General features: G+C 42.9%; 1 protein-coding gene across 1 annotated transcript in view; it reads left to right on the top strand.

The window, feature by feature from the left end:
* The window catches only part of ZXDC (ZXD family zinc finger C), a 51,488-nt gene that overhangs the window by 21,889 nt on the left and 6,361 nt on the right, over window positions 1-23,238 (top strand). Inside the window, exons 5-7 of the mRNA XM_064274778.1 lie at window positions 1,728-1,898; window positions 4,735-5,408; window positions 7,251-7,335. Coding sequence (XP_064130848.1) covers window positions 1,728-1,898; window positions 4,735-5,408; window positions 7,251-7,335 — 930 coding nt within the window. The remainder of the gene's footprint in view (window positions 1-1,727; window positions 1,899-4,734; window positions 5,409-7,250; window positions 7,336-23,238) is intronic.

Raw genomic sequence — 23,238 nt, 5'->3', positions numbered from 1 at the left:
AGTGACCCTGCAGGACAGAGTAGAATTGCCCCGTAGGGTTTCCAAGGAGTGGCTGGTAGATTCGAACTGCAGGCCTTTTTATTATTTGGCTGAGCTCTTAACCACCGAGGCAACAGGGCTCCTGTGTAAGTGAGATTGTACAGTATTTCTCCTTTTGTAACTTATTTACTTTATTGACTTATTTCACTCAGTGTAATGTCTTTAAGTTCCATCCGTATTGTAGCATGTATGAAGACTTGATTTCTCTTGCTGTGTAGTATTGTATGTATGTACCACATTTTGTTTATCCGTTGATGGGCATTTTAGGTTTTATCGATGGGCATTTGGGTTATTTCCACCTTTTGGCAATTGTGAATAGTGCTGCAGTGAACATTGGTGTACAAATCTCTGAGTGTCTGCTTTCAAGTCTTTTGAGTGTATACCTAGGAGTGGAATTGCTGGGTCATATGGTAGTTCTATTTTTAGTTTCTTGAGGAACCGCCACATTGTTTTCTACAATGACTGTACCATTTTGCATTCCCACCAATAATGGATAAGGGTTCCAATTCCCCCACATCCTCGCCAACATTTGTTATGTTTTTAATCTTGGTTAACCTAATGGAAGTGAAATGGTATCTGACTGTGGTTTTATTTGCATCTCTCTGATGGCTTATGGGAAACCCTGGTGGTTTTTGGTTTTGATGACTAATGACGTTGAACATCTTTCATGTGTTTGGTGGCTATTTGAACGTCCTCTTTGGTGCAATGTCTCTTGAAGTCCTTTGTCCATTTTATTATTGGGCTATATTTATGTTTTTGTTGTTAAGTAGTCGAAGTTTAATATATATTTTGGTTATTAGAGTCTTATCAGATACATGGTTTCTGAATATATTGTCCCACTTGGTAGCTTGTGTTTTCACTTTTTCGGTAAGGTTTTTTGAAGAATAAAAGTTTTTAATTTTTATGAGATCCCATTTATTTATTTTCTCTTTTGTTCTTTGTGCTTTTGTTACTATATTAGATAATCCACTGTTAAAAGCTAGGCCTGACAGTGGTGCCCCTGCATTTTCTGAGAATTTTATGGTTTTAGTTTGCACATTTAGGTCCTTAACCCATTTTGAATTTGTTTCTGTGCATGATATGAGACATGGATCCTGTTTTATTTTTCTGTGTGTGGAAACACAGTTTTTCCAGCACCGTTTATTGAAGATTCTTCTTTCCCCATTGAATGGACTTAGCATCCTTGTCGAAAATCAGTTAGTAGCGTATCTGTGGGTTGATTTCTAGACCCTCTATTTTCTTCCATTGGTCTGTGTGTCTTTCGTTATTACCGGTACCAGGTTGTTTTGATTACTGTAGCTGTACGATATGTTTTAAAATCAGAAAGTGTGAGTTCTTTGTTCTTTGAACATTACTGGAGCTATTCGGGGCCATGTTGAGGATTGTTCTTTAGATTTCTGTAAAGAAAACTGTTGGGATTTTGATTGAGATTGCGTTGAATGTATAGATGGCCTTGGGTAGTATTGCCCTTTTAACGGTATTAAGTCTTCTAACCCAAGAAAACGGAACATCTTTTTATTTATTTAAGTCTTATTTAATCTCTTTCCACAGTGTTTTTTATAATTTTTATGGTATAAGTCTTTCATGTCCCTGGCTAGATTTATTCCTAAATATTTTATTCTTTTAGATGTTATGGTAAACGGAATTGTTTCCCTCAGGTTTCCCATTTATTCTCCTTCTTGTTCCAGGGTGCTGTGCTCGATTCTCTGCGCGCAGTAGTCTGTACATTCACTCTAAGAAGCACCTCCAGGATGTGGACACTTCGAAAAGTCGCTGCCCGGTCTCCAGCTGTAATCGACAGTTCACATCCAAACACAGCATGAAGACTCACGTGGTCAAACAGCACAACCTGCGTCAAGGTCTTGTCACTTGATATGTTTCTTAGGGAGCGACAGAGATATATGTGCTTGACACGTGTAAGAGTTTTCTACTGAGAGAAGTGAAGCAAAAAGAGTGTAGCTCCTTTCTTATCTCATTTCAGAAATTATCCAGTTCTTAGTTCAGATTATTCTATTATAGTGAAGGTTTACCAGCCCATGGACCACGGTCACCAAGCCTAGTGGCTTCTCTTTAGACTCTGCTGCACTTCCCTGCCTCTGACCTCTAATCCCTCCCTTGTCTTTAAAGTGCTTTCCTTGAAGAATTTTCAGTCTTCCCCTTGTTGGTTTTTCCTAGCATAGGTCTCCTAAATCTGTCTTCCACTGCAACCTTTGTCCTGAATTCTGAGTCTGTTCCTCCAGTGTTTCCATCCCCTTTGACTCTGATTCCTCTTTCCAAGTCACGTTGTTCTTTCTAAGGAGTGGCACTTAAACCTGTCTCCGTTTCTCCATCGGCACTGTGAAGTTGATTTCAGATTGTTGAGGAAACTTGTTTCCTCTAGGAAATAGGAAGCCGCTGAAGATCAGAAGAGAATTGTGTTTAAGGATCTGCTCTGGTGGGGGATGTGAGGACCAAGAGAGGGGAGAGATCAGAGAGTGGAAAGAATACAATGACCCGGATGCATATAGAGGGGAGAATTTTGGAGCGTGGTTCTCTCAGACCTTCTGCAGCATTGTGGCATGGGACTTAGATACCTGCCTCTGGGACCTCGTCCACATTCTCACAGGCAGGAAGTTGCGTGAGTCTGGGTAGCAGCAGTGGCTGCCTCTCCCCTACCCTTTCCAGGCCAGAGACTAGAGAACTCACACCACGCTGTCTGGGCGTGTGGTCTGAGACCTGTGTGTCACTAACCAGGCCCTTCTTATTTGCCACCTGTTTGACAAGGAGCATCATGGTGTGGGTGGAACATCTGCCTAGGGACATGGCCATTTCCCATCTGTTTGAGCCCCAGTCTCCTCATTTTTAACATGGGGAGATAATTTGAGTAGTTCTCAGAATGAAAAGCCTTGTTAAGATGCCTAGTGCAGAATTTTTAATTTTTCAAAAGAAGTATACCATTTTCTTTCAAAATGTTTCCTTGGTACTTCTTGTCAGCTACCATCAAGTTGGCCCCCAATTCATGGCAACCCCACGTATGACAGAGTAGAACTGCTCTCTAGGGTTTCCTTGGCTATGATCTATACGGAAGCAGATCGCCAGGTTTTTCTTGCATGGTGCCACTGGGTAGTTTGAAACCATCAACCTTTAGGTTAACAGCCAACCACAAACCACTTACGCTACCGAGGCTCCCTTCATTGATAGTAAGAGATATTTATTGAAGAAACGATAATATATCGATCCTTTTTTTGTTTGTTTGTTTAAACTGAAGAGTATGGCAGCTAGAGAAGATATATTCTGAATTTGGTTTTTCCTTTTGGGTCTAGAGTAGATTTCTTTCACAGGTTGCATTAAAAATACAATAGGCACTCTGGGCATTCACAGCTTTGGAGTGGGGGTGTGGGCTTAGCTAGCAGTTGATGGGGAGGGGTAGAACATAGAAGTGAGAGCACTTTTCCCTCTGGGCACTGGGTGATTTCCTCTAGGAAGCTGTAGCTAGAGATTTCTTGGGAAAGAATGTAGAGGCTTTATTTGGTTCTTTTGCTCAAATTCATTGTGCTCCCATTTTCCTCTTTGCTTGGTGTTTAGAAAGAGGTCTTAGATTTGGTATGATTGGTATGTGCTTGTATATGATCCAACCTGGGTGTTCATTGAAATTTTTTTTAAGTATGTTAATATTCATTATTCTCCCAAGGGTATTCTGATTATTTAAGTTACTTAACTGAATAATAGATAATCCTCATCTGAAGAATGTTATGGTCAAAAGTTAAAACTCCAAATGAAGAGGCATCTGTTAGATTTATTTCTACTATAATCATTAAATGCTGCTTATGGGCCAGGCACTGTGCTAGGTGCTGAGGGTACAGAGATGGATCAGACAGGGTTCTGCCCTCAGGGTGATTGCTGCCTGGGAGGGCAGGAAGAGGGGAGAGGGTACTTGAGGTTGGAAATAGAATGGTGGGGGAAGGGCGTCACGCAGGATAGAATGGTCCGTCTCTGGGCTGGGGAGCCCAAGAAGAAAAACTTCACTGAACTGGACACATGTCCAGAGCACTGGGTAGAGCCTGATATCCTACTTCTGTGTTTTGCATCCGCCTAGAGCTAGGCCAGGCAGGACAGTTTTGTTCCTATTGGTCACCCCCAGATGACTCAAGTCAGTTTTGGGGTAGCAGCTCGTTATGGAGTGAGGGTATAGAGTTTTATGAGACATAGCTGACACAAGCTGATTCCAAAAGTATACTTAGAGTCAGAGTTCAGCTTGTAACTGACTTCTTCTGAAGGTTTATGTTCCATGACAAATTTTGCATTCTTCTCAGGGGTAGTTGCTGTGTTATAGAAGAAAGAGTACGAGCTTTGAAGCTTGAAAGATATGGATTCAAATCTTGCCCCTTAACGTTATCAGTTAATGTGACTTTCGAAAAAGTTATTTACTCCGTTTGGAGTCTTTTCCTCTGTCTAGAAGAATCCCTGTCAGCTTGAGAAGTTGAGAAAATGTATGTATGAAGCACACCATTGAGCATTCTTTTCCTTTAGTTGTGTTTTTGGTCTCCTTTGATGGGCCAAGCATGGAGTCCCAATCAGTCATAACTAGGCAACAGGGTAATGAAGGAGACAGTAAATGTTGCTTTGGTGGGTCACTTGCTTACATCTTGAGCATAAACAAAAAATTCTTAGTCTTCTGAGGTCGTAAAATAACTGGAAAATTCCTTCCTTTTTCAGATCTCTTGTCTCAGCTAGAAGCTGCAAGTTCTCTTACACCTAGCAGTGAACTTACCAGCCCAGGACAAAGGGAGCTCAATAATATAGACCTTGTGTCTCTCTTCTCTAATGCATCTAGTGATAATAATAGTTCAGCAGTTACATCGGACATGGCATTGGTGAACTCTGGAATCTTGACTGTTGATGTTACTTCTGTGAACTCATCTCTGGGGGGGAACCTTCCTGTTAACAGCAGTTCCTTGGGACAGATGGACCCACTGGTCCTGGTGGCCAACAGTGACATTCCTTCCAGTCTGGATAGCCCTCTCATGCTTGGGTCAACAGCCACTGTTCTTCAGCAGAGCAACCTAAATCCAGATGTTGTGCAACCTGTAAGAGCAGAAGCGTTAGGTTCTGTGGTGTCTCTGCCTGTGAAGAACTTGAGTCAAGACCTACAGGCTTTGAGCTCCAGCAACAATTCAGCATTGAACAAATCCACACCAACCCCTTCAAACAGCCCCAATGGAAACAGCCACGTCCCAGAACTGCGGGCTCCAATCAAAGTGGAACAGAACTCACCTCCTGGCCCAGAAGTTGGGCTGCAGGAAAGAGGCAGAGTGCTCTCCAACCCAGCAGAAAACTGCAGTGCTCAGAAAGACACAGACCTCAGTGCAGTGCCTGGAAACTTGTATCTGGTATGAAGTACTATATTCAGTCACCACCACATAGCTCACTCCCATTACTCTCAATTTTGAGGAGATTCTGGATCAATCATTTATATGCAGACATTTCTTACTGGTTTACAAAAGAGGACAGTGCCCTAGCCTACAAATTTGGAAATCTGAATTCTGATCTTGAGTCTGGAACTGACTAGCTTTCACAACCTTGAGCAAATCACTTAACCTATCTGAGCCTTAAATTCTCACTTATTTCTAAAATGAGGGGGTTTGGCTAGATGGTTTCTAAGGTCCTGTTGAATTCTCTGATTCCATGATAATGTGTTCTTTTTCTTGAAAAATATTGGGATGTTCTTAATGTTACAATGTTTTGCCTTTGTGCTTCTCACATAATAAAATGACCTTAGAATTACTAATGACCAGAGGAGGAGGAATCACGATATAAACTATCTTTAAGGTTTAGTGGAAACTTTAAAACCATGCCAAATATTTTTTTAAAATTAACAAGAGGAAAAAAAAGGGAATGGTCTGTGAACCTTCATTCCTAGAGGATTGTAAAAGTACTTCACCAGTTTTCAGGCTGGACGTTAAGTATGCTTTAATTATTTCTCTCAATTACACGTTTAATATAATTTAGAATAATTTAAAGACTCATGGGTTAATCGTCTTAAGTCTCAGATGGGAACGATCAGACAGTTTTTGTGGCGCAGGTTAAATTTGATGGTGATCTTTATATTGTGAACATATGTTAAATCTTTTAAATTAGAATTAATTGTGAGGGAACCTAGTAACTGATCTAGCATGGAGCCAGCTTTCTTTATTTTTAGTTTGAAAAAAGTACAGTCTCTCTGTCCTTTTCTGATGTCTTACTTTGTCACTGTCATAGCCATACTTCGTAGCATTTGCTTAGGTTGCCACAGTGATTGCTAAGTGGACAAGTGAATGGGCAGTGAGTGAGAGATGGGCTGCAGTGCAGAGGTTAGGGGGCAGTCAGCCTCTGTGTGCAGGGGCCTGGTGTCTTGGAAGTTGTCTCATGCCCCACTCTATCTCCCAGAAGCGGAACTGTGGGTGGAGGCAGGAGGAGCTAGCAGGACCTCGATCCTAACCCCTTGTTCATTTTCTTGCTAGTAGCTATGTGACCTTGGGCAGCCTAGCTTCTCTGAGTACAAATGGTGTGTGGTGAATGGGTTTCAGGTATGCCACGAGCTGTTGAGGGGTGTTCTTTATTCTTTCTTTTTTTATAGTAATAAATATTAAACCACTTTTCTTATAAAACATACATAGATTTACAACAGTTGAAGTCCTCTTTGAGTACTGTTTGTCTGGCTCCTCAGTAAACTTCTGAATTCATTAACTTAATTATAGTTTTGGTGGATGAGACTTTGAGGATAGCACATGCTGCCAGGGAGGCCTCTGCAGGGGGTCTGTCAGATAGGACCTCCCCCAGTCTGCTGTACAAGTACTGCTTTGTGGCATATTTTCGGAAATGTTGGGAAATGCTGCAGTAAATTAACCCTGAGTCACCAAGGGAAGGCTGGTTATTCATTTCAGAAAGCGGAGAAGTGTGTAATTCACTTGATAACAGTTTCTATGTAAATATTTTAATATGTTTTAGACTGGAGGAATAATTTTGCTTCTCTGAATAATGAAATTATATTGTTCCAACTCTGAGTTTGTTTAGCTATCGCTAATTGGATGTGGCATCCGATTATTTCTATGCCTTTGCATGTAATCGTCCTAGAATGGTTATTGGAGCTTTAATATGTCCCAAAAGCAGACTTCTAAATTTCAGTAGTTCCTTTGCTACCCCTTCCTTTGCCATTTAGATCCAGTGACTGACACACTTTTCTTTGGTCTCAGGAAAGTGGGGGCTCAGCAAGAACTGATTACCGAGCCATTCAACTAGCCAAGAAAAAAAAGCAGAGAGGAGCTGGGAACACTGCAGGTGAGGACGTGCGTGCTTCAGTGACTGCGGCTTCCGAGTTCTCTTTTCCTCTCTTGGAAATAACAGTTAGCTTGTTAACTTAATTAAGCACAGAGGAAACACATAGAACAGGCATTTCTATATTCTTTGCATTACTTTTATGTTCCAAGTACTCTTTTATCCTTCATCAACTCCTTAATTTTTTTTAATTGTACTTTAGATGAAGGTTTACGGAACAAACTAGTTTCTCATTAAACAGTTAGTAGACACATTGTTTTATGATATTGGTTAACAACCCCACGACATGTCACATGTCCACACTCTTCCTTCTTGATCTTGGGTTCCCTATTACCAACTTTTCTGTCCCTTCCTGCCTTCTAGTCCTTGCCCTTGGGCTGGTGTGCTCCTTCTCTCGTTTTGTTTTACGGGCCTGTCTAATCTTTGGGTGAAGGGTGAACCTCGGGAGTGACTTGATTACTGAGCTAAAAGGGCGTCCAGGGGCCATATTCTCGGGGTTTCTCCAATCTGCTTCAGGCCAGTAAGTCTGGTCTTTTTGTGTATCAACTCCTTAATTTTATCAACTTAAAAAAAAACTAGTAACAAAATTTCCAGCCTCAGTATAGCCAAAGCCCATTGCCGGCGAGTTGATTCCAACTCATAGCAACCCCACAGGACAGAGTAGAACTGTCCTGTAGGGTTTCCAAGGATTTGAGTGGCTGATGGATTTGAACCGCAGCCGAGCCTTAACCACTATGCCACCAGGGTATCGGTATGGTCATGTTTTATTTACCTAAAAAAGCTATGTGAAAGTTGAGGATTGCACACTCTGTTACCTGGAAGGTTTCTGAGGTAAATGATGAAAAACAGGCCAGGTGTCAGTAAAGCGGAGGTGAAAACTGATAACAAATGGCCTTTGGGATTGAGAAGACCCTGGGAGTGGGACTGACGCTATCCCCAGGGGCAGCCATTCCATGGCCCCAGCCACTGGGTGCAGTGCGGCATTGTAGGCCCCAGTTCAGAGTGGTATTGAAATCATTGTAAAGGGTTAGCAATTTTGAATTTTTAAAAGACACCGTGTGGACCAAACATAACCTGCTAGTTTGTAACCTTGTGTCTTAGTCCCTCTTGAAAATGTAGTAGTGGGACCCAGTGTGTAAAAGAAACTGGAAAGTCCTTTTGTAAAGGTAACAGTGAATTCTTTTAATACCTGCTTCCCCCATGTATTTTTTGTGTATTTTATTTGTCTTTTTTACTTATTTAAAAAATGTTAAGGTTAAAAAAGCCCATCGTTGTCAAGTTGACTCCAACTTAGGCGACGCTGTATGTTACAGATTAGAACTAAGCCCCATAGGGCTTTCTTGGCTGTAGTCTTTACTGAAGGAGATTGCCAGGCCTTTCTTCCATGGAGCTGCCGAGTGGGTTGGAACCACCCACCTTTTGGTTAGTAGTCCAGTACAAACTGTTTGCTGCACCCAGAATGCCTATGTAGGGTCAACAATACAATTTTATATCTTGCTGTCAGTGCTTGGTAATATCATGCCTTTTTATTTAAAATAAATAACCATTTTCTGTTAATTTTCTTAAAACAAATATTTCCCTGTAATGAATGTCGTACATCTCAGTGTTAATTGTGATATAGGAAGGGTTACCTCCACAGTTCGTAGAGTATCAAGATGGAGTTGACAAGAGACAGTAGAATAAAGTGTGGTGGTGAAAATCTGTAGAATGACAGAATTCACATACACCAGACGAAATTAACGAAAGAGACCAAATGCCTTTTTCAGGGATTTATCTGGTAGATAAGCTTGAACTGGAAGGAAAAAGAAAACTACAAACATTCAGGTAAATAAAGCATTTTGAATTCCCGGCATTGCATCAGAGTGACACCTGTAGAGGTGGTTTTTTTCTCATTGTTTTTATAAATATTTCAATATTATCTTTAAAAAATCAGGACACTTTAAAAAAGCATAGCCACATTCTTTCAGGAGGCACCTGAGGGCTGATGGCCTGTCTTTCTGTGTTGAGTAGCCATTGAAGATCAGTGAGTAGATCTGTTCTTCAGGGTTTGAAGAAAGCAGATAGTCTAATTCTGTCATTCCTTTTTCGTTTATTGGCGAGCATGCTTCTGCAAAGAGAAACTTCTCATACCTTGAGGCACGGTTCGTACAGAAATGTCAGGGTAAATGTTTTAATCTTTATGTTTTCAAAATAATGAGTTGGTTTCTTGGCATCCTTCATTGGTGATCAAAGTATTCTTACACACTCATCAATTTAGACATTTTTCACTAGTGTTCTTTTTTCTGGTCCAGGATGCCATGTTGCCTTTAGCTCTTTTATCTCTTTAGTCCCCTGTGGGTCAGTCAGCTCCTCAGTCTTTTGATGTCGTTCATGACACTTTTGAAGAGCACTGGTCAGTTATTTTGTAGCATGTCCATCAATTTGGGTTTGTCTGATGTTTTCTCATGATTGCACTAGGGCTGTGAAGTTTTTGGAACCAGAGTGATATGCCCTTCTCATTGCATCCTACTGGAGTACATGGTGCCAGCATGATTTATTACTACCAATGTTAACTTCTCGTCACTTGGTTAAGGTGTTATCTGCAAGGTTTTTCCACTACGAAGTTACTATTTTTTCCTTTGTAATTAATAAGTATTTTGAGGGAGAAATTTTGAGACTGGGTGCAAAGTTTAGGGGTCCCCAGGACCACCCTCAATTCCCACACCAGCTACAAGTTTGAGGGTCCCCAGGACCACCCTTAGGTTTGATAATTCTCTAGACAGACTTACAGAACACACTCAAACTTGTTAGTTATACTCATGGTGTAGTTTATTACAGGGAAAATCAGCCAAGGGAAAATCAGCCAAAGGAAAATAACAGTTTCATATCACAATAATAGGTCACTGAAGAATTTTATTATTTTCTCAACAAATCCTGTATTTGATTTTTAAAAAATTGATACTCATTACTGATGGAAATAGGAATGAAAAGGCGCCTCCTGGATGTAGTAAAGATTGTCACCCAAACCTCCTTCATAGGGAATTACCAAGGACGTTCTAGACACACAGCTACGAATTACGTAGGGAGTTAGTTGTATCACCGTTGTTACCTTTGTCATTTAACATGGGTCCGGAGGCTTTTGCCATTGAAATAAAACAAGAAAAATATGGTAGGGAGGAGACAATAATTTAGAGAAGATTTGACTGTTCATTAGAAAACCCAAAAGAATCATTTGAAAAATGACTAGAATTAGAAGATATTTAAGTGACCAGTTACAGAATAAATGTATGCCATCCGGAGTTGTGCTACGTGGCTGCAGTACCAAAAAGAAAAGCCAAAAACCTGTTGCCGTCAAGTCAATTCCAACTCATAGCGACCCTATAGGACAGAGTAGAGCTACCCTCCCGGGATTTCCAAGGAGCGGCTGGTAGCTTTGAACTCCCGACTTCTTTGGTTAGCAGCAAGCAGACAGGAACTAAATGGAGGAAACCCCAAAACCTGTAGCGTGAGAGACAGAAGAGTCAGTGCTCTGGGTGGGATGATGCCTCCCTTCTGTCCTGTGAACGCCTCCTGCTGTGCAGGCACTCTTCTAGTTTCAAAACGTGGCAATGGACAGAACGGGAAGCGGCCCTGCTTGCGTTCTAGTGGTGGGGTGGGGAACATGCCAAAGCAACGAAAACAGAGTAAATTACTAACGTGATGAGGAAAAAACAAGGAAAGAGGTCCCTGACAATGTGTATGGCAATAAGTAGGATAGACTGGACAGCTTCAGAGAAAGTAACACCTGAGCAGAGACCTGAAGCAAGTGAGAAAGGGAACCATGTGTGTCTAGAGGGAAGAGCATTCTGGGCAAAGGGAATGATCAGTGCAAAGGCTTCGAGGAAAAGCAAGGAGGCCAGTGTAACTGGAGCAGATTAAGCCAAGGGGAGAATTTTAGGAAAAGATCAGAGGGAACAGGGAGCCAGGTCATACAGAACCTTGTGGGTCATTGTCAGGGCCTTGGCTGCCACTTGGAGTCTGGTAGGAAAACGTTGTTGTTACCTCCGACTCATGGTGGCCCCTTATGTTGCAGAGTAGAACTGCTCCATAGGTTTTTCAAGGCTGTGATCTTTTGGAGGCAGATGGCGAGGCCTGTCATCGAAGGCACTTCTGGGTGGGTTCAGTCTGCCAACCTTTTGGCTGATAAGCCCCACCCATAATTAGAAACATGATGTGATAATTTTCAAAGGATCAATTTAGTTGGTTTTTTGAAAATAAACTGTAAGATGGCAAGGGAGGAAAGGAGGAGAATAGTTAGGTATTTATTGCCATCATCTAGGCAAGAGATGAGGGTGGGTTAGTGGTGGCTGAGAGGTGGTGAGAAGTGGGCAGATGCTGGGTTTCCTTGAAGGTAGAACCAACAAGATTTGCTGACAGATTAAATGTGGGACGTGAGGTGGGGCAAAGAAATTTCTGCAAAGATGTTATTTCTTCCGAAGTATTTTAGTGCGATTCTATTTGAAATTCCTAAACAATTTTCAGAAAATTGTGGAAGAATTTATGGGCAAGCATCCTAAGAAGACATTGGGAAAATAGCGGAGGGGATTTGCGCTGTAGTTATTAAACTAGCACAGGGCTACCACGGCTAAAGATGACGTGGCCCTGGTGCCTCACAACCCTGAGCCAGAAACAAACCTAAGAGCACGTTCACCCTCTGTATGTGGTAAAGGTGGTTTCCAAGTTATTGGCAAATGGGAGCTGATGGGCAAATGAATGCTAGCCTTTTGGGGAAAAATGTGTTAAAATGCTGTGCAGAATAAAGGTCTACGGATTTTAAAAAGTATACAAGGCTGTAGAAATAGCCAGTACTTACATTTGCTTTGTGTTATTCTCTGTGGGGCCCTGGTGGTGCAGTGGTTTAGAGTTTGGCTGCTAACCAAAAGGTTGGCAGTTTGAATCCACCATCTGCTCCTTGGAAACCCTATGGGACAGTTCTACTCTTTCCTGTAGTGTTGCTATGAATCAGAATCGACTCAACAGCAGTGGGTTTTTTTGTTTCTTTGTTCTGCATTATGTGTGCTTTACACATGTTAAGTCATTTAGTCCCTACAGCAACCCTGTAAGGCAGATACTGGTATTATGGTTGACCCCTGTTACAGTTGGGCCGCTGAGCCCATAAGGTATGTGATTTCTTAGTGTCACTGTGATGGGCCAAGTGCCCTGGGGGAAGGAGATGGCCTCGCAGGCTGACAGCAGAGGCACCAGCCACAGAGAAGAAGGTACCAGTGGATCTGTCAACATTATTTCTAATTGGCCAAAAATAACTTCACATGACAAGAAAGCAGAAACTGATAAGAAAGATGAACGGCCTATGGAACAGTGGGTAATGGGATGAGCAAGCACTTCACCGAAGACGCTGCTAGGCATAAGGGACGTCCTCTCCAAGGTCAGAATGGAGCGTGGCTGGGCCTGCAGATGGGACGAAGACTCTGCGCTGGCTGAGGTGAATGGGGACACATTCTCATGCTGTGCTGATGAGAGTTTCGCTGGGGATCCACTCTGACATTGTTGGAGGGCCATTTGGTAATGTTTTGAAAAACTAAGAAAAATGCCTAATGTTCACCCTTGACAATTACATGTCTTTGGAATTCATCTCAAGGGACTGTCCAGGGATGTAGGCACAGGTACAGTGGACCAGCTGCTGTTCAGTACGGAACTGTTGCTAGTGAAATGCTTAGAGCCGGAATGTCCCTTGTGAATGTATTTGCAAAGAAACAAAACTGGTAGAACATATTACCAGTGAATGGATAGTGGTTCTTCTGAGTGTTAAGATAATGGATTTTTTCGTTTTATAACCTTTTCCTTTTTGTATTTGAAAATAAATTAATTGTGTGAACAAAAAATTAATAAAACCCCTGTTTAAAGAGTGAGAAAAAGAGAAACTGGGATAGAATACATCAGCTGAAGGTTTTTTGAGTGGTACCTGAGTTCAGGGATAGCCTTGTAAGACTTCCTATGAGGATCCTCGGTTGTCTTCATCTGTAAAGGAATCTAATCTAGAATCATTTCCCCTTCACAGAGCTGGGGAGTGGGAAAGGAGAGGGCAGTGGGGAAGGAGAGCCTGTCACCAGTATGACTTGGTAGCATTGGGGTGACCTCTGGATTCTCCGACACACGTGGGGATGAGCTTGGTGCCACTGATCGAGGAGGGATGCAGCTTAAATCTGTTGTTAAATTACCAGCTCCTCCCTTTCTCCCTGTAGCTAAGGTGGGAGAGCTGAGCTGGTCCCTAGGGCTGGCGGGCAGAAGGGGAGTGGAGGCCCTGCAAGCGGCAGTGCTGGCCAGGCGAACGGAAATGTAGTGAACTGGGCTTGTAGCAGTTTTAACATATTCTCGTAGAATTCTTGTAACACTCACATGCAAATTTAAAAACGGTTGAATTTTTAAAACATCAGACCCTGAAGCAGTGGTTTGTGACCTTGGGACCAGGCATCACCCAGGTGGGTCTGGGTGGGTGGGCTTTGGGCTGCTGTTTCAGAAACACTGCTCTGGGGGCAGTGGAGGGAAGTGTGTATCAGAATCCCCTAAGTGGGCTTTTCACAAAGTACTAGGGTACAGAGAGGGAGGGAAAAGAATTGCAGGCCTTGCCAGACTCTTGTTTTTCCTTTCCTTTTCTTTACAGAATGATTTTGTTCTAGCTGTCCATATTTTCCTCTTCACTGCTCGGCTCCATGTATTCAGGGTTAGAATCCTGAAGGTTAACAGTAGAGAGCAGTTTCTTGTGGACAGCTGCTTGTCAGTGCCTAGGCCTCTGCAGACCCCTGGTAGCCACAGGGCTGGCCGCAGGGCTTCCGGTACTCTGGAGACAGGCTAGCTCACTCGGGTTCAGATTGGCACTGGGTTCAGATTGGCGCTGGTCGCATAACTAAAGCTTTCAGTGCTGAGATAGGCAGGGGTCTTCTGAAACGGGTAAAGGGTGCTTGGTGGTAGCTGAGGTCCTCTCGTGACTGTAAAGGATTTCCATCCATGGTCAGCTCACAGGCGCTGTGTTGTTTCCCTCTTGGGGCACCCAGTGCAGGTGTGTTGTGTTTCTGTGGTCTTACATGCCTTCCTGGTTGTTTCTTATGCTGTTTCCTCTGCTTGGCACATGCGTCCCAATGCCCATGTTGTCTGCTGGGCAAACTCCTGTCCTTCTGCAGGTCCTGCTGTTGCCCCCTCCAGCCTCTTGCACATTGCTGTGAGCGGGACTGAAGATGACATCCCGTCCGGAACCCTACTTAGGATTCTGCACTGACTCCTAGCCATCTGTACCAGGTTTCTGACCTTTTCGAGGGTGAGGACATCTAGTGAACACGAAAAAGTTTAATCAGCTTCTCACCACATTCAGTAGCTGTGCTTTTACTACTGATTTAATGAGAAAATTTACAGTGAGCCTGCTTCTGAGAGGCAGTGTAGAGGGCTTCATGGCGCTAGTTGTGGAGTAGGAACGTGAGGCCGTAGTCTGGCTTCTGTGGCTGTAATGGCCTTAGACAGGCTGTTCCCGCTCTGTGCCTCTGTGACCTTTTCTATATAGTGAGGGCAGTAATGAGGCCTGGCTTTTAGAGTTGTTGTGAGAATTCTGTGGAAGAATTCTTGTAGAATACCTAGTACAGGCTGACTAAAAAGATTGAGTGATACGTTTAAATGTGGATTTTGTTCATTACAACATCTGCTTCACATATTTGTTTTACATTTTGTTGGAGCAGACTAAATCAATGCCAGGGCTTTGTGTGTATGGGGCTTTAGACCCTGGCCCTTTGTAGTTCACGTGATAGAGGTCAGAACCACTGACCTGTAGGACAGAGTTCCTCTTTCAAACTGGCTTCGCTAAACCCTAGAGCCCCAGGTCCTATCGTTCTAGTGGTACAGAGCTGCGGTCCCCTTGGACCTGCTCTTGTCACCCTGGGAGTTCCTGTTCATCCTCTCTGTGAGTTACAGGCTTGTCCTTCTCTGCTTTGCGTCACCACCATCGTATTCTCAAATCCTCGCACAATGTGTTTCCCAGGTAACCTTGTCAGCTGGCTTCCAGCTAAGTTGGACCAGTGGGAGGCATTGGCTGTAGGCGATTAGGAGGAGCAAGGAAGGGGGGGGAAGCCAGGATCAGTCTGTGTGTGTGTCTGTCTGTGAGAGTTTTATGATAATGGCTGTGTCTACTCTGTGGTGCAGTTCTTGCTAGGCAGCCCTGTTGCCCTGTTGTAGTTTGGCTCCTGTGAACTGTCCCTCTTCTGAACTCCGGTGACATCACCTCCTCCTCTTGCTCCTTGAGCCTTGAGGGCTGGGAGGTAGTGGCTCCTGCTTTGTGAATCTCTGGATGTGTGACCACTGTTTATATACTACCATATGTATAACCAGTTTTCTGTATGGAATTCCTCTGTTTGAAATACCTGGAGTGTTCCTGTGTCTGGTTGAACCCTGGCTGATACCCCCTCTACCGACAGCTTCCCAGGGGCAGTGAATTACAGCCACCTCAGTGTCCCAGACGTTGCTCTGGCCCTCCTGCCAGTGGCCCTTCTGTGTCCCCAGGGTGCCTGTACTCATCCTAGCAGGTGTCACATGGCATTTTGGTTTTAGGTTTGTTTATATGTCCCTGGAAAACATACATACCTGGACTTGGAACACTAGCCAGCAGAAGTAGGCTCCCTGATAAGGTGGGTGTCTGTTCACCATTATAGCCCAGTGCCTAACACCTAGTGAGGCACCAGTAAGTACTTGTTGGATGAACTGTAACACATGAACAGGCCACCAGTCACTGAACAAGTTTTACATAAAAGATGTTAAGTTTATGTAGTTAGCATAACCCTAATACTAAAACCTGACAAAAGCGTGATCTCTAACATCTTAAGGCTTATTGTGTACCGCCATCGTTCTGAGCTCCTTACGTTCATGGCCTCATTTAGCACTCACAGCAACCCTGTGAGGTGCAGGTACTAATATCTTTTTTTTCCAGATGAGGAACCTGTAGCAGAGAGATTGACTTGATCGCCGGGGCTGAGTAACTAGAGAGGGAGCCCTGGTGACACAGTGGTTAAGCACTCAGCTACTAACCTAAAGGTTGACGATTCAAACTTACCAGCTGTTCTGCAGTAGAAAGATGTGGCAGTATGCTCCAAAAAGGTATACATCTTTGAAAACCGAATGGGGCAGTCTACCCTCCTCTGGGTTGCTATGGGTTAGAATTCGACTTGATGGCTTTTGGCTCTTGGTATGCAGCTAGAATGTGGCAACCAGAAGTTGAGCCTGAGGCAGAATGGCTAAGAGCCTCCATCGAGTGGCTTACTTCTGGAGTGGGGAGCTGATGTGGAAGGTGAGTGGAACACGAGCACCTTGCCTCCAGGACGAGGAGGGCTTATTCAGGGTTTTGAGTGACTCAGTGAAGTCGTCTACCAGCAAAATATACCATCAGAAGATCAGAGGAGAACCATATTATCTTCACAGACGCCGAAAAGACAGTTGATGAAACGTAGTGTCCATTGCTGATTTTAAAAACATTGCAAACCCTAATCAACTAGGAACCAAAGAAATTTCCCTAATAATAGCGAATTGGACTCACAATCAACATTATTTTCAGTGGAAACGCTCTGGAACTATTCCTATTACAATCACAAAAGGCAACAAAGCCAATTATGGGATGATACTTGATGCTTTTATGGAAGTTTTAGAGAAAAATAGGTTAGCAAATAGAAAGGAGGAATGGATGATTGTTTATAGGTATGATTAGAAAACCTTAGAGAATTGACACAAATAATTAGAAGGAGGATGTGGGAAGTTAGCAGCTTTTCTGTTAGAATAATCAGAAAAAAATCATGAAAAGTAGATCTCATTCATAACGATAAAACTAATAACATATCTCGGGACATGCTGTGTAGGTTTGGGTGGAGACATCCAGTTCTCAGTAATTTTCATATTTTATTCACTTCCTTGAAATCCCAAAGGAACTTAACAGAAAAATAAAACCTGTCAATTTTAAGTTCATCTGAAAGAACTGAGAGGAATAACGTGGGAAACCTGCCCTCTGACTTCAGAGTAGAGCTGCAGCAGTGGGCATGTGAGATAGATAGGAGACGCGAGTGAGAGCAGCGTTTTTCAAGTCCGCGCTTTTCAAGTCGTCAGGGCAGGGAGGGAGTGGTCAGTAAGTGGGTCTGCTCACACTGGCCTACTTTTTGGAAAAAGTCAATTTGTATTCCATATACACTTTGACCTGCAATTCCACCACCCAGAGAAAACCACCTTTAACCTTTTGATGTTAACGTTTTCTTATGTTTGTAACCTACACAAGACATTATTTTATTTGCTTTTTGCTATTAGTAACGAAGTTTTTTCCTCATGAATATATAGATGGGTACAGTATGTTCTATAGCTTTGTAGTGCAAAATGCGTCAGGAATTTACAGGGTCCAGCAAGGGAATTAAGTCTTATTGCCCCCTAGCATCTGTTCTATGTAATAAGTCAAATCTCCCATCCTGGAATGGCGGTAAAAATTGTTACTTAGATCATTTTCTGTGTTCTGTGGTTCAGATGAGGAGCCCCAGTACAGAAGTTCCAGAAGATTCCAAAGTGATTAAGAGCCCCCTACACATCAGTTAGGGGAAAGGGAGAGGCTCCTGAGACAGCGGCTTGGAGGATAGAGCTGTAGTGTTAACATTCTGTCGTCTTTCCTTCAGATCCTTCCCAGGGTAAGAGTGATGGCCCTGGTGGTCAGCTGTTACCTGGTGTGGGTGTGTGTGCGCCGGGCTCTGTGCTGTCTGCCTCACTTGGTTCTCATGATGGCTCTGAGGTGAAGGCACTATTCTCCCTTAGTTCACGGATGAGTCACATGACCAGTGAGCCTGGAGTTCGATCTTGACTGCTTTGCAGTTTAATACCCAAATAGAATTTTTTTTTTGGCATATTTTTATTGGTACAAATATATATATATATATATATATATCACATTTACCAATTCAGTGTTTTTCATGTGTACAGTTTAGTGACACGAATTACATCAGTCATGTTGTACAACCACCACTAATACCCATTGCCAGGTTTTCCATCAGCATAAACAGAAACTCAGTGCTTCCGAAACAGTGATTTCTCCTTCCCACCCTTGCCCATGGTAATCACAGATGAACCGTGTTTTTCTACGTTTGACTATTGTAGATATTTCATATAGTTGAGATCATACAGTGTTTGTCTTTTTGCGGTTGATTGATTTTACTCAGCATAGTATTATCAAAGTTCATCTGTGTCGTAGCATGTATCAGGACTTCATTTCGCTTTATGGCTAGGCAATATTCCCACTGTGTGTATAAACAAAACCATGTTTTGTTTATTCATCTGTTGGTGGGCGTCAGGGTTGTTTCCACCTTTTGGCTATTGTGAGTAGTGCTGCAGTGATCATTCCTGTACCTGTGTCTATTTATGTCCCTGCTTTCAAGTCTCTTAGGTATATACAAATGGGGTTATCTTTCTAGATTTATTTACATATCTTCAGAAGAGTGCTTGCTGGTTGGAGTTACTTCCTCCCCCACACCTTAAAGTTACCTAGAGTAGTAAGTGTTTTAGATAAATTCGACAATGTTGAAGCAAAGTTCAGTTCAGTATGAAGATTATCTTGCTATGTAAGGGTTTGCAGTTTTCCACAAAGAGAAAGAAATTTATTATTTTTCTTCTGGTTGGTTTATTAATTAGATTGGTCATGTCGCCACTCATCTGTGACTAGTGATGACTGGGGCTTTGTGGTTATTGTGGGGATTCAATAACGTAGATCTTTTGCTTTGCCTTTGCATGCCTTTAGACATCCTAGATAAACATACTTGCTTAATTAACTCAGGAAGTAAATAGCTAATTTTTAGCCACCTTAAATGGTCATGACGCATTAGCAGATGGCAAGATTTATCTTTGGGCTCATGTAACAGCACACCCTTCCCCAGTGGCTTTAACAGGTAAAAGTTTTTTTTCTTGTCCTCTTGAGCCAGGAGTCTAGGTGAGGGCTGAGGGGCAGCTCAGCCATGCCCTGTGGGGCCCATGCCCCTCCTCATCCTGTCCTTCATGCGCAGCCTTCTTCCCATGGTGCCTATGGGCAGCCTTCAGCCTGGGCTCCAGTACCCTTGGGAGTCTGAGAAGAGCTTTCAGGGGGTGCAGGCATGGATTGTTTTTAAAGGAGCCAACTTTCAGACCCTTACCTTCCACATATGACCTTTCCTAAAAGTAAATTGCCTGAGAAAGCATGTTTTAGTCCAGGTGTTCCGCAGATGATTCTTCCTCTCACAGCTGTCTCTTCTTTACCAACAAACAAACAAAAGATAGATTGCCCAACCAAACTGACTTTTACCATGGTGCATTGCCCTGGGGTGTAAAAACAAACAAAATAATCTTCCAGAGCCTCAAACCCAGAGTCAACTCAAAATATTGGCTTCAGGGAAGTGTCTTTTAATAGATTAATTTAAGGCATCAAAAAGTACCAGGAGGCATTGTAGCCAGCATTCCCCTTTGCGCAGGGCTTTTTCTAAGGGTGAAGTTTGAGATGTCCTGAATTGAGAGATTGTGTAGAGGGGGATGGAGGAGTGCTGACAGTTTCTGTTTAAAGTCCTCACCTTCTCCAGCCCTTCACTCTTGTGTGAGAATGTGCTGTGTTTGAGGAAGGTGTGCCCTGAAAGCAAAAGCGCTCAGGCATGTGAACATAAGCTGTTGACTTTGCAACCCCGGATGAGTTATTATCTGGAAAGGAAAATACTTTCTGATGTGAAAGCAGTACAAGTTAGTGGTGATGGTTCTTTTAAATGTAACTACAGTGTTTGCAGGCCTACCAGGTTTTCAGAGACATTAGATTAAACCTGCAAGTTAAAATCAATTTATACATCATGAAATATTCTAAAGTTTATCTTATTTCCTATTGTTAACGTCTCTACATCCTATTAACAAAAATGCTGTTTTTAATTACGTATAAAGGAAAAGTGTAATTGTGATGTCTAGCAAAAGTAGTGGAATTATTCCTGGTTTTTCACACACGATTTGTACTTGATTTTCCCAGAGTTGAATAGCATGCATACTTGCCGTATTTAGTGAAGGGGTACCATGCTTTAATTACATTTCTTACTTTGTAGATAACTTAACGGCCTAACTTACATACTTAACATTGGATTCTTACAAAATAAATAACACAAAATGGCATAGTAGTTTATCTTGTTTTTATAAGTTAGGAAAACAGGTAATAAATATTAGATCTATATCATTTAAATCTTGACTGATTTTAAAAGTAACCTAGAAGGATGCATTACTTGATGACTTTCTTAATTTATTCTTCGGTGGTTTTGTAATATTCCTAGAAACATGTTTCAATGTGTTTATCTGAATTAAAAAGGGAAGTCAGAGTTTTTATCTGGAACAAGTGTGCTGTGAAGGGGAACTCCTTGAAGAGGCACTGGCGGGGCCAGTTGCCCATGGCAGGTGCTTCCTGAAATTGAACAAGCCATGTCTGCAGCTCCAGGGTTGTGATGAGATGATATTTAAAGCACACCATACTCTTGTTTTTAAGAGATGTATTTTTAGTTGGCAAAAGCGTATGCTGTCCATGTTGAATTCTAGCAGTAAGTGGGATTTACGCACATATGCATGAATATCTGGGGAGACCAGTCTGCGTGCCCCCTTGTCATCAGGTACATTTTTGCTTTTGGTGTTTCTTCGTTACCTGTCAAAGTTTCTTACATATTTTGTTTTGATTGGTTTTGCATCACGCTTAATTGGAATGCTAACTCAATCCAAAAGAAGAATTTCAACAAGCCGTCTACTAGTTGACTGACTCATGGCAACCCGATTTGTGTCAGAGTAGAGCTGTGCTCCATAAAGGATTCAGTGGCTGATTTTTTAGAAGTGCAACTCCAGGCTTTTCTTTGAGAGGTGCCTCTGGGTGGACTCGAACCTCCAACCTTTTGGGTAGCAGCCAAGCGTGTTAACTGTTTGGACCACACAGGGACTCCAGCAAGCACATAAAAACAAACCCGCTGCCGTCAAGTTGATTCTGACTCATAGTAATCCTATAGGACAGAGTAGACCAGGCCCATAGAGTTTCCAAGGAGCGCCTGGTGGATTCGAACTGCTGACCTCTTGGTTAGCAGCCATAGCTCTTAACTGCTGTGCCACCAGGGTTTCCAGCAAGCATATAGGAAATTTAAATAAATAAATAAAATTTTAGTTTATGTACATATTTGTGTTACAGGAAATGTGCTAGAGTGATAAAATACTTTAAAGTCTATAGATGTGCTCAGGTGAAATTCTGGAGGTGAGTGGAATAGTGTCCAAGTTCAAAGAGACTAGGGCATGATGTCAAATCTCCAACTGTTGGAGAAGAGGGAGTAAAAGGTGCACCCAGGTACCTTGCCCACTTCACCCTGACCCAGCCCCGCTTTGCATTCTGAACACGATTAGAGCAATGAGAACAATTAAAAAGGAGGAAGTAGAGGTGGAGAACAGTCAAGAGAGACTTCACCTTGAGGCTTATGGGGTTCCCTGAAGCAGAGAACCCGACAAATGGGACCAAAAAGGAAATACCAAAGCTCTAATGGAACCGCACGTTCCTGCAGGGAGGACAGCAAACAGTAGACGTGGCAAACAGCAGACGTGCTGGCTAGGAATTGCAGGTGGCCAGGAGGAAACGATTCATCCACACAGGGAGAAGATGGCAGGCTGTCCCCAGGAGGGCGCAGTGCCTAGGAGGGCTGAGGGTCAGGGAGTGTGGTCCCCAGGGTTTTATGTGTGCAGCCAGGCTGTCTGCTGAGTGCATGAAGACTGTGAGGACAGGCAGGGCAGGGAAAGATGCTGAGGTGCTGTGTGACCATCCACTCCAACCACCTGTGAGATGAGCAGGATCCGAGGAGCAGCAAACATCTTGCTGAAGAGCACTGTGGCTCTCCCAGGGAGTGGCTCTAGGGTTAGGGCCTCACCAGCGTGGCCAGGGCACCTTGGTGTAAATGCATCTGCAGCAGCAGCCAGTACGTCCTGTGAACAGAACTTCCTGTGCCTCCCGAAATGGGAGCCTTAGTGCACAGGGGTCCAGGCGGAGGACCGGCCTCTTCAGGCTTTGTCTCTTTCTTCCTTAACTTTAAATCAATTAGAAATTCTTAGGAAGAAATATTTTTCAGAAGTTTAGCAATTCTTTCAGTTTCTTTATCTTCAGCACTTGTTAAATTTGACAAGATAAAATGTAATATTTTTATGAAAGATAACTTGTATGGTAGACAGCTTGTGAAATTACCAGTGTAAATCCATATGTATGTGTCCAGGGGCATCTGGACAGAGCAATAACAACAGCTAAATGGGCTTTGGAGTTTCTGTGAACCAGGCACTGTCGACATACTTACTAATATAGTCCTCCCAACAACTTTACGATGTACAGGCTATTATTCCCATTTCACAGGTGGAGAACACTGAGGCCCAGAGGTTAAGTTATTGCCCATGGTCACACAGCAGGGTCAGTGGTGGAGCCATGACTTGACTCCACAGCCCTTGATCTGAGCTACTACTCTCTGCGGCTCCAGTGTTTCCTATTGCTTACATGGTTACCTCTGGGTGTTAGGATTTTCCTTTCTTTGTACTTTAGTTTAATGAAAAGTATATTTTTATAAAACCAGTGAAGTGGTCATTTCTTAAAAAGAAAAATGGACAAAAACATGCTGAAGGATTCGGTAGTTCTTCAGCATGCCCTGAGTTGAATACGAGTGCGGTATGATGGCCTGCCACCTTCCCATCTTCCTCTCCATGGTGCTGCTGCTCAGTGTGGTTGGTCGTACCAGTGAATGAATGTCCTGGGTGCCAGCAGCTGCTGAGATAGAGGGATAAGGAAGCGCCTCTGCCCTCCAGAAATAGGCAGCTTGGGTCTGATGACTGGGTGTCTAAATGATGGGTATCATACATTTTTTAAATTTTTCCAAATAA

This window comes from Loxodonta africana, chromosome 22 (genome assembly GCF_030014295.1).
Source record: "Loxodonta africana isolate mLoxAfr1 chromosome 22, mLoxAfr1.hap2, whole genome shotgun sequence".
Lineage (NCBI taxonomy): Eukaryota > Metazoa > Chordata > Mammalia > Proboscidea > Elephantidae > Loxodonta > Loxodonta africana.
This window is presented reverse-complemented; position numbering and strand designations above follow the sequence as displayed.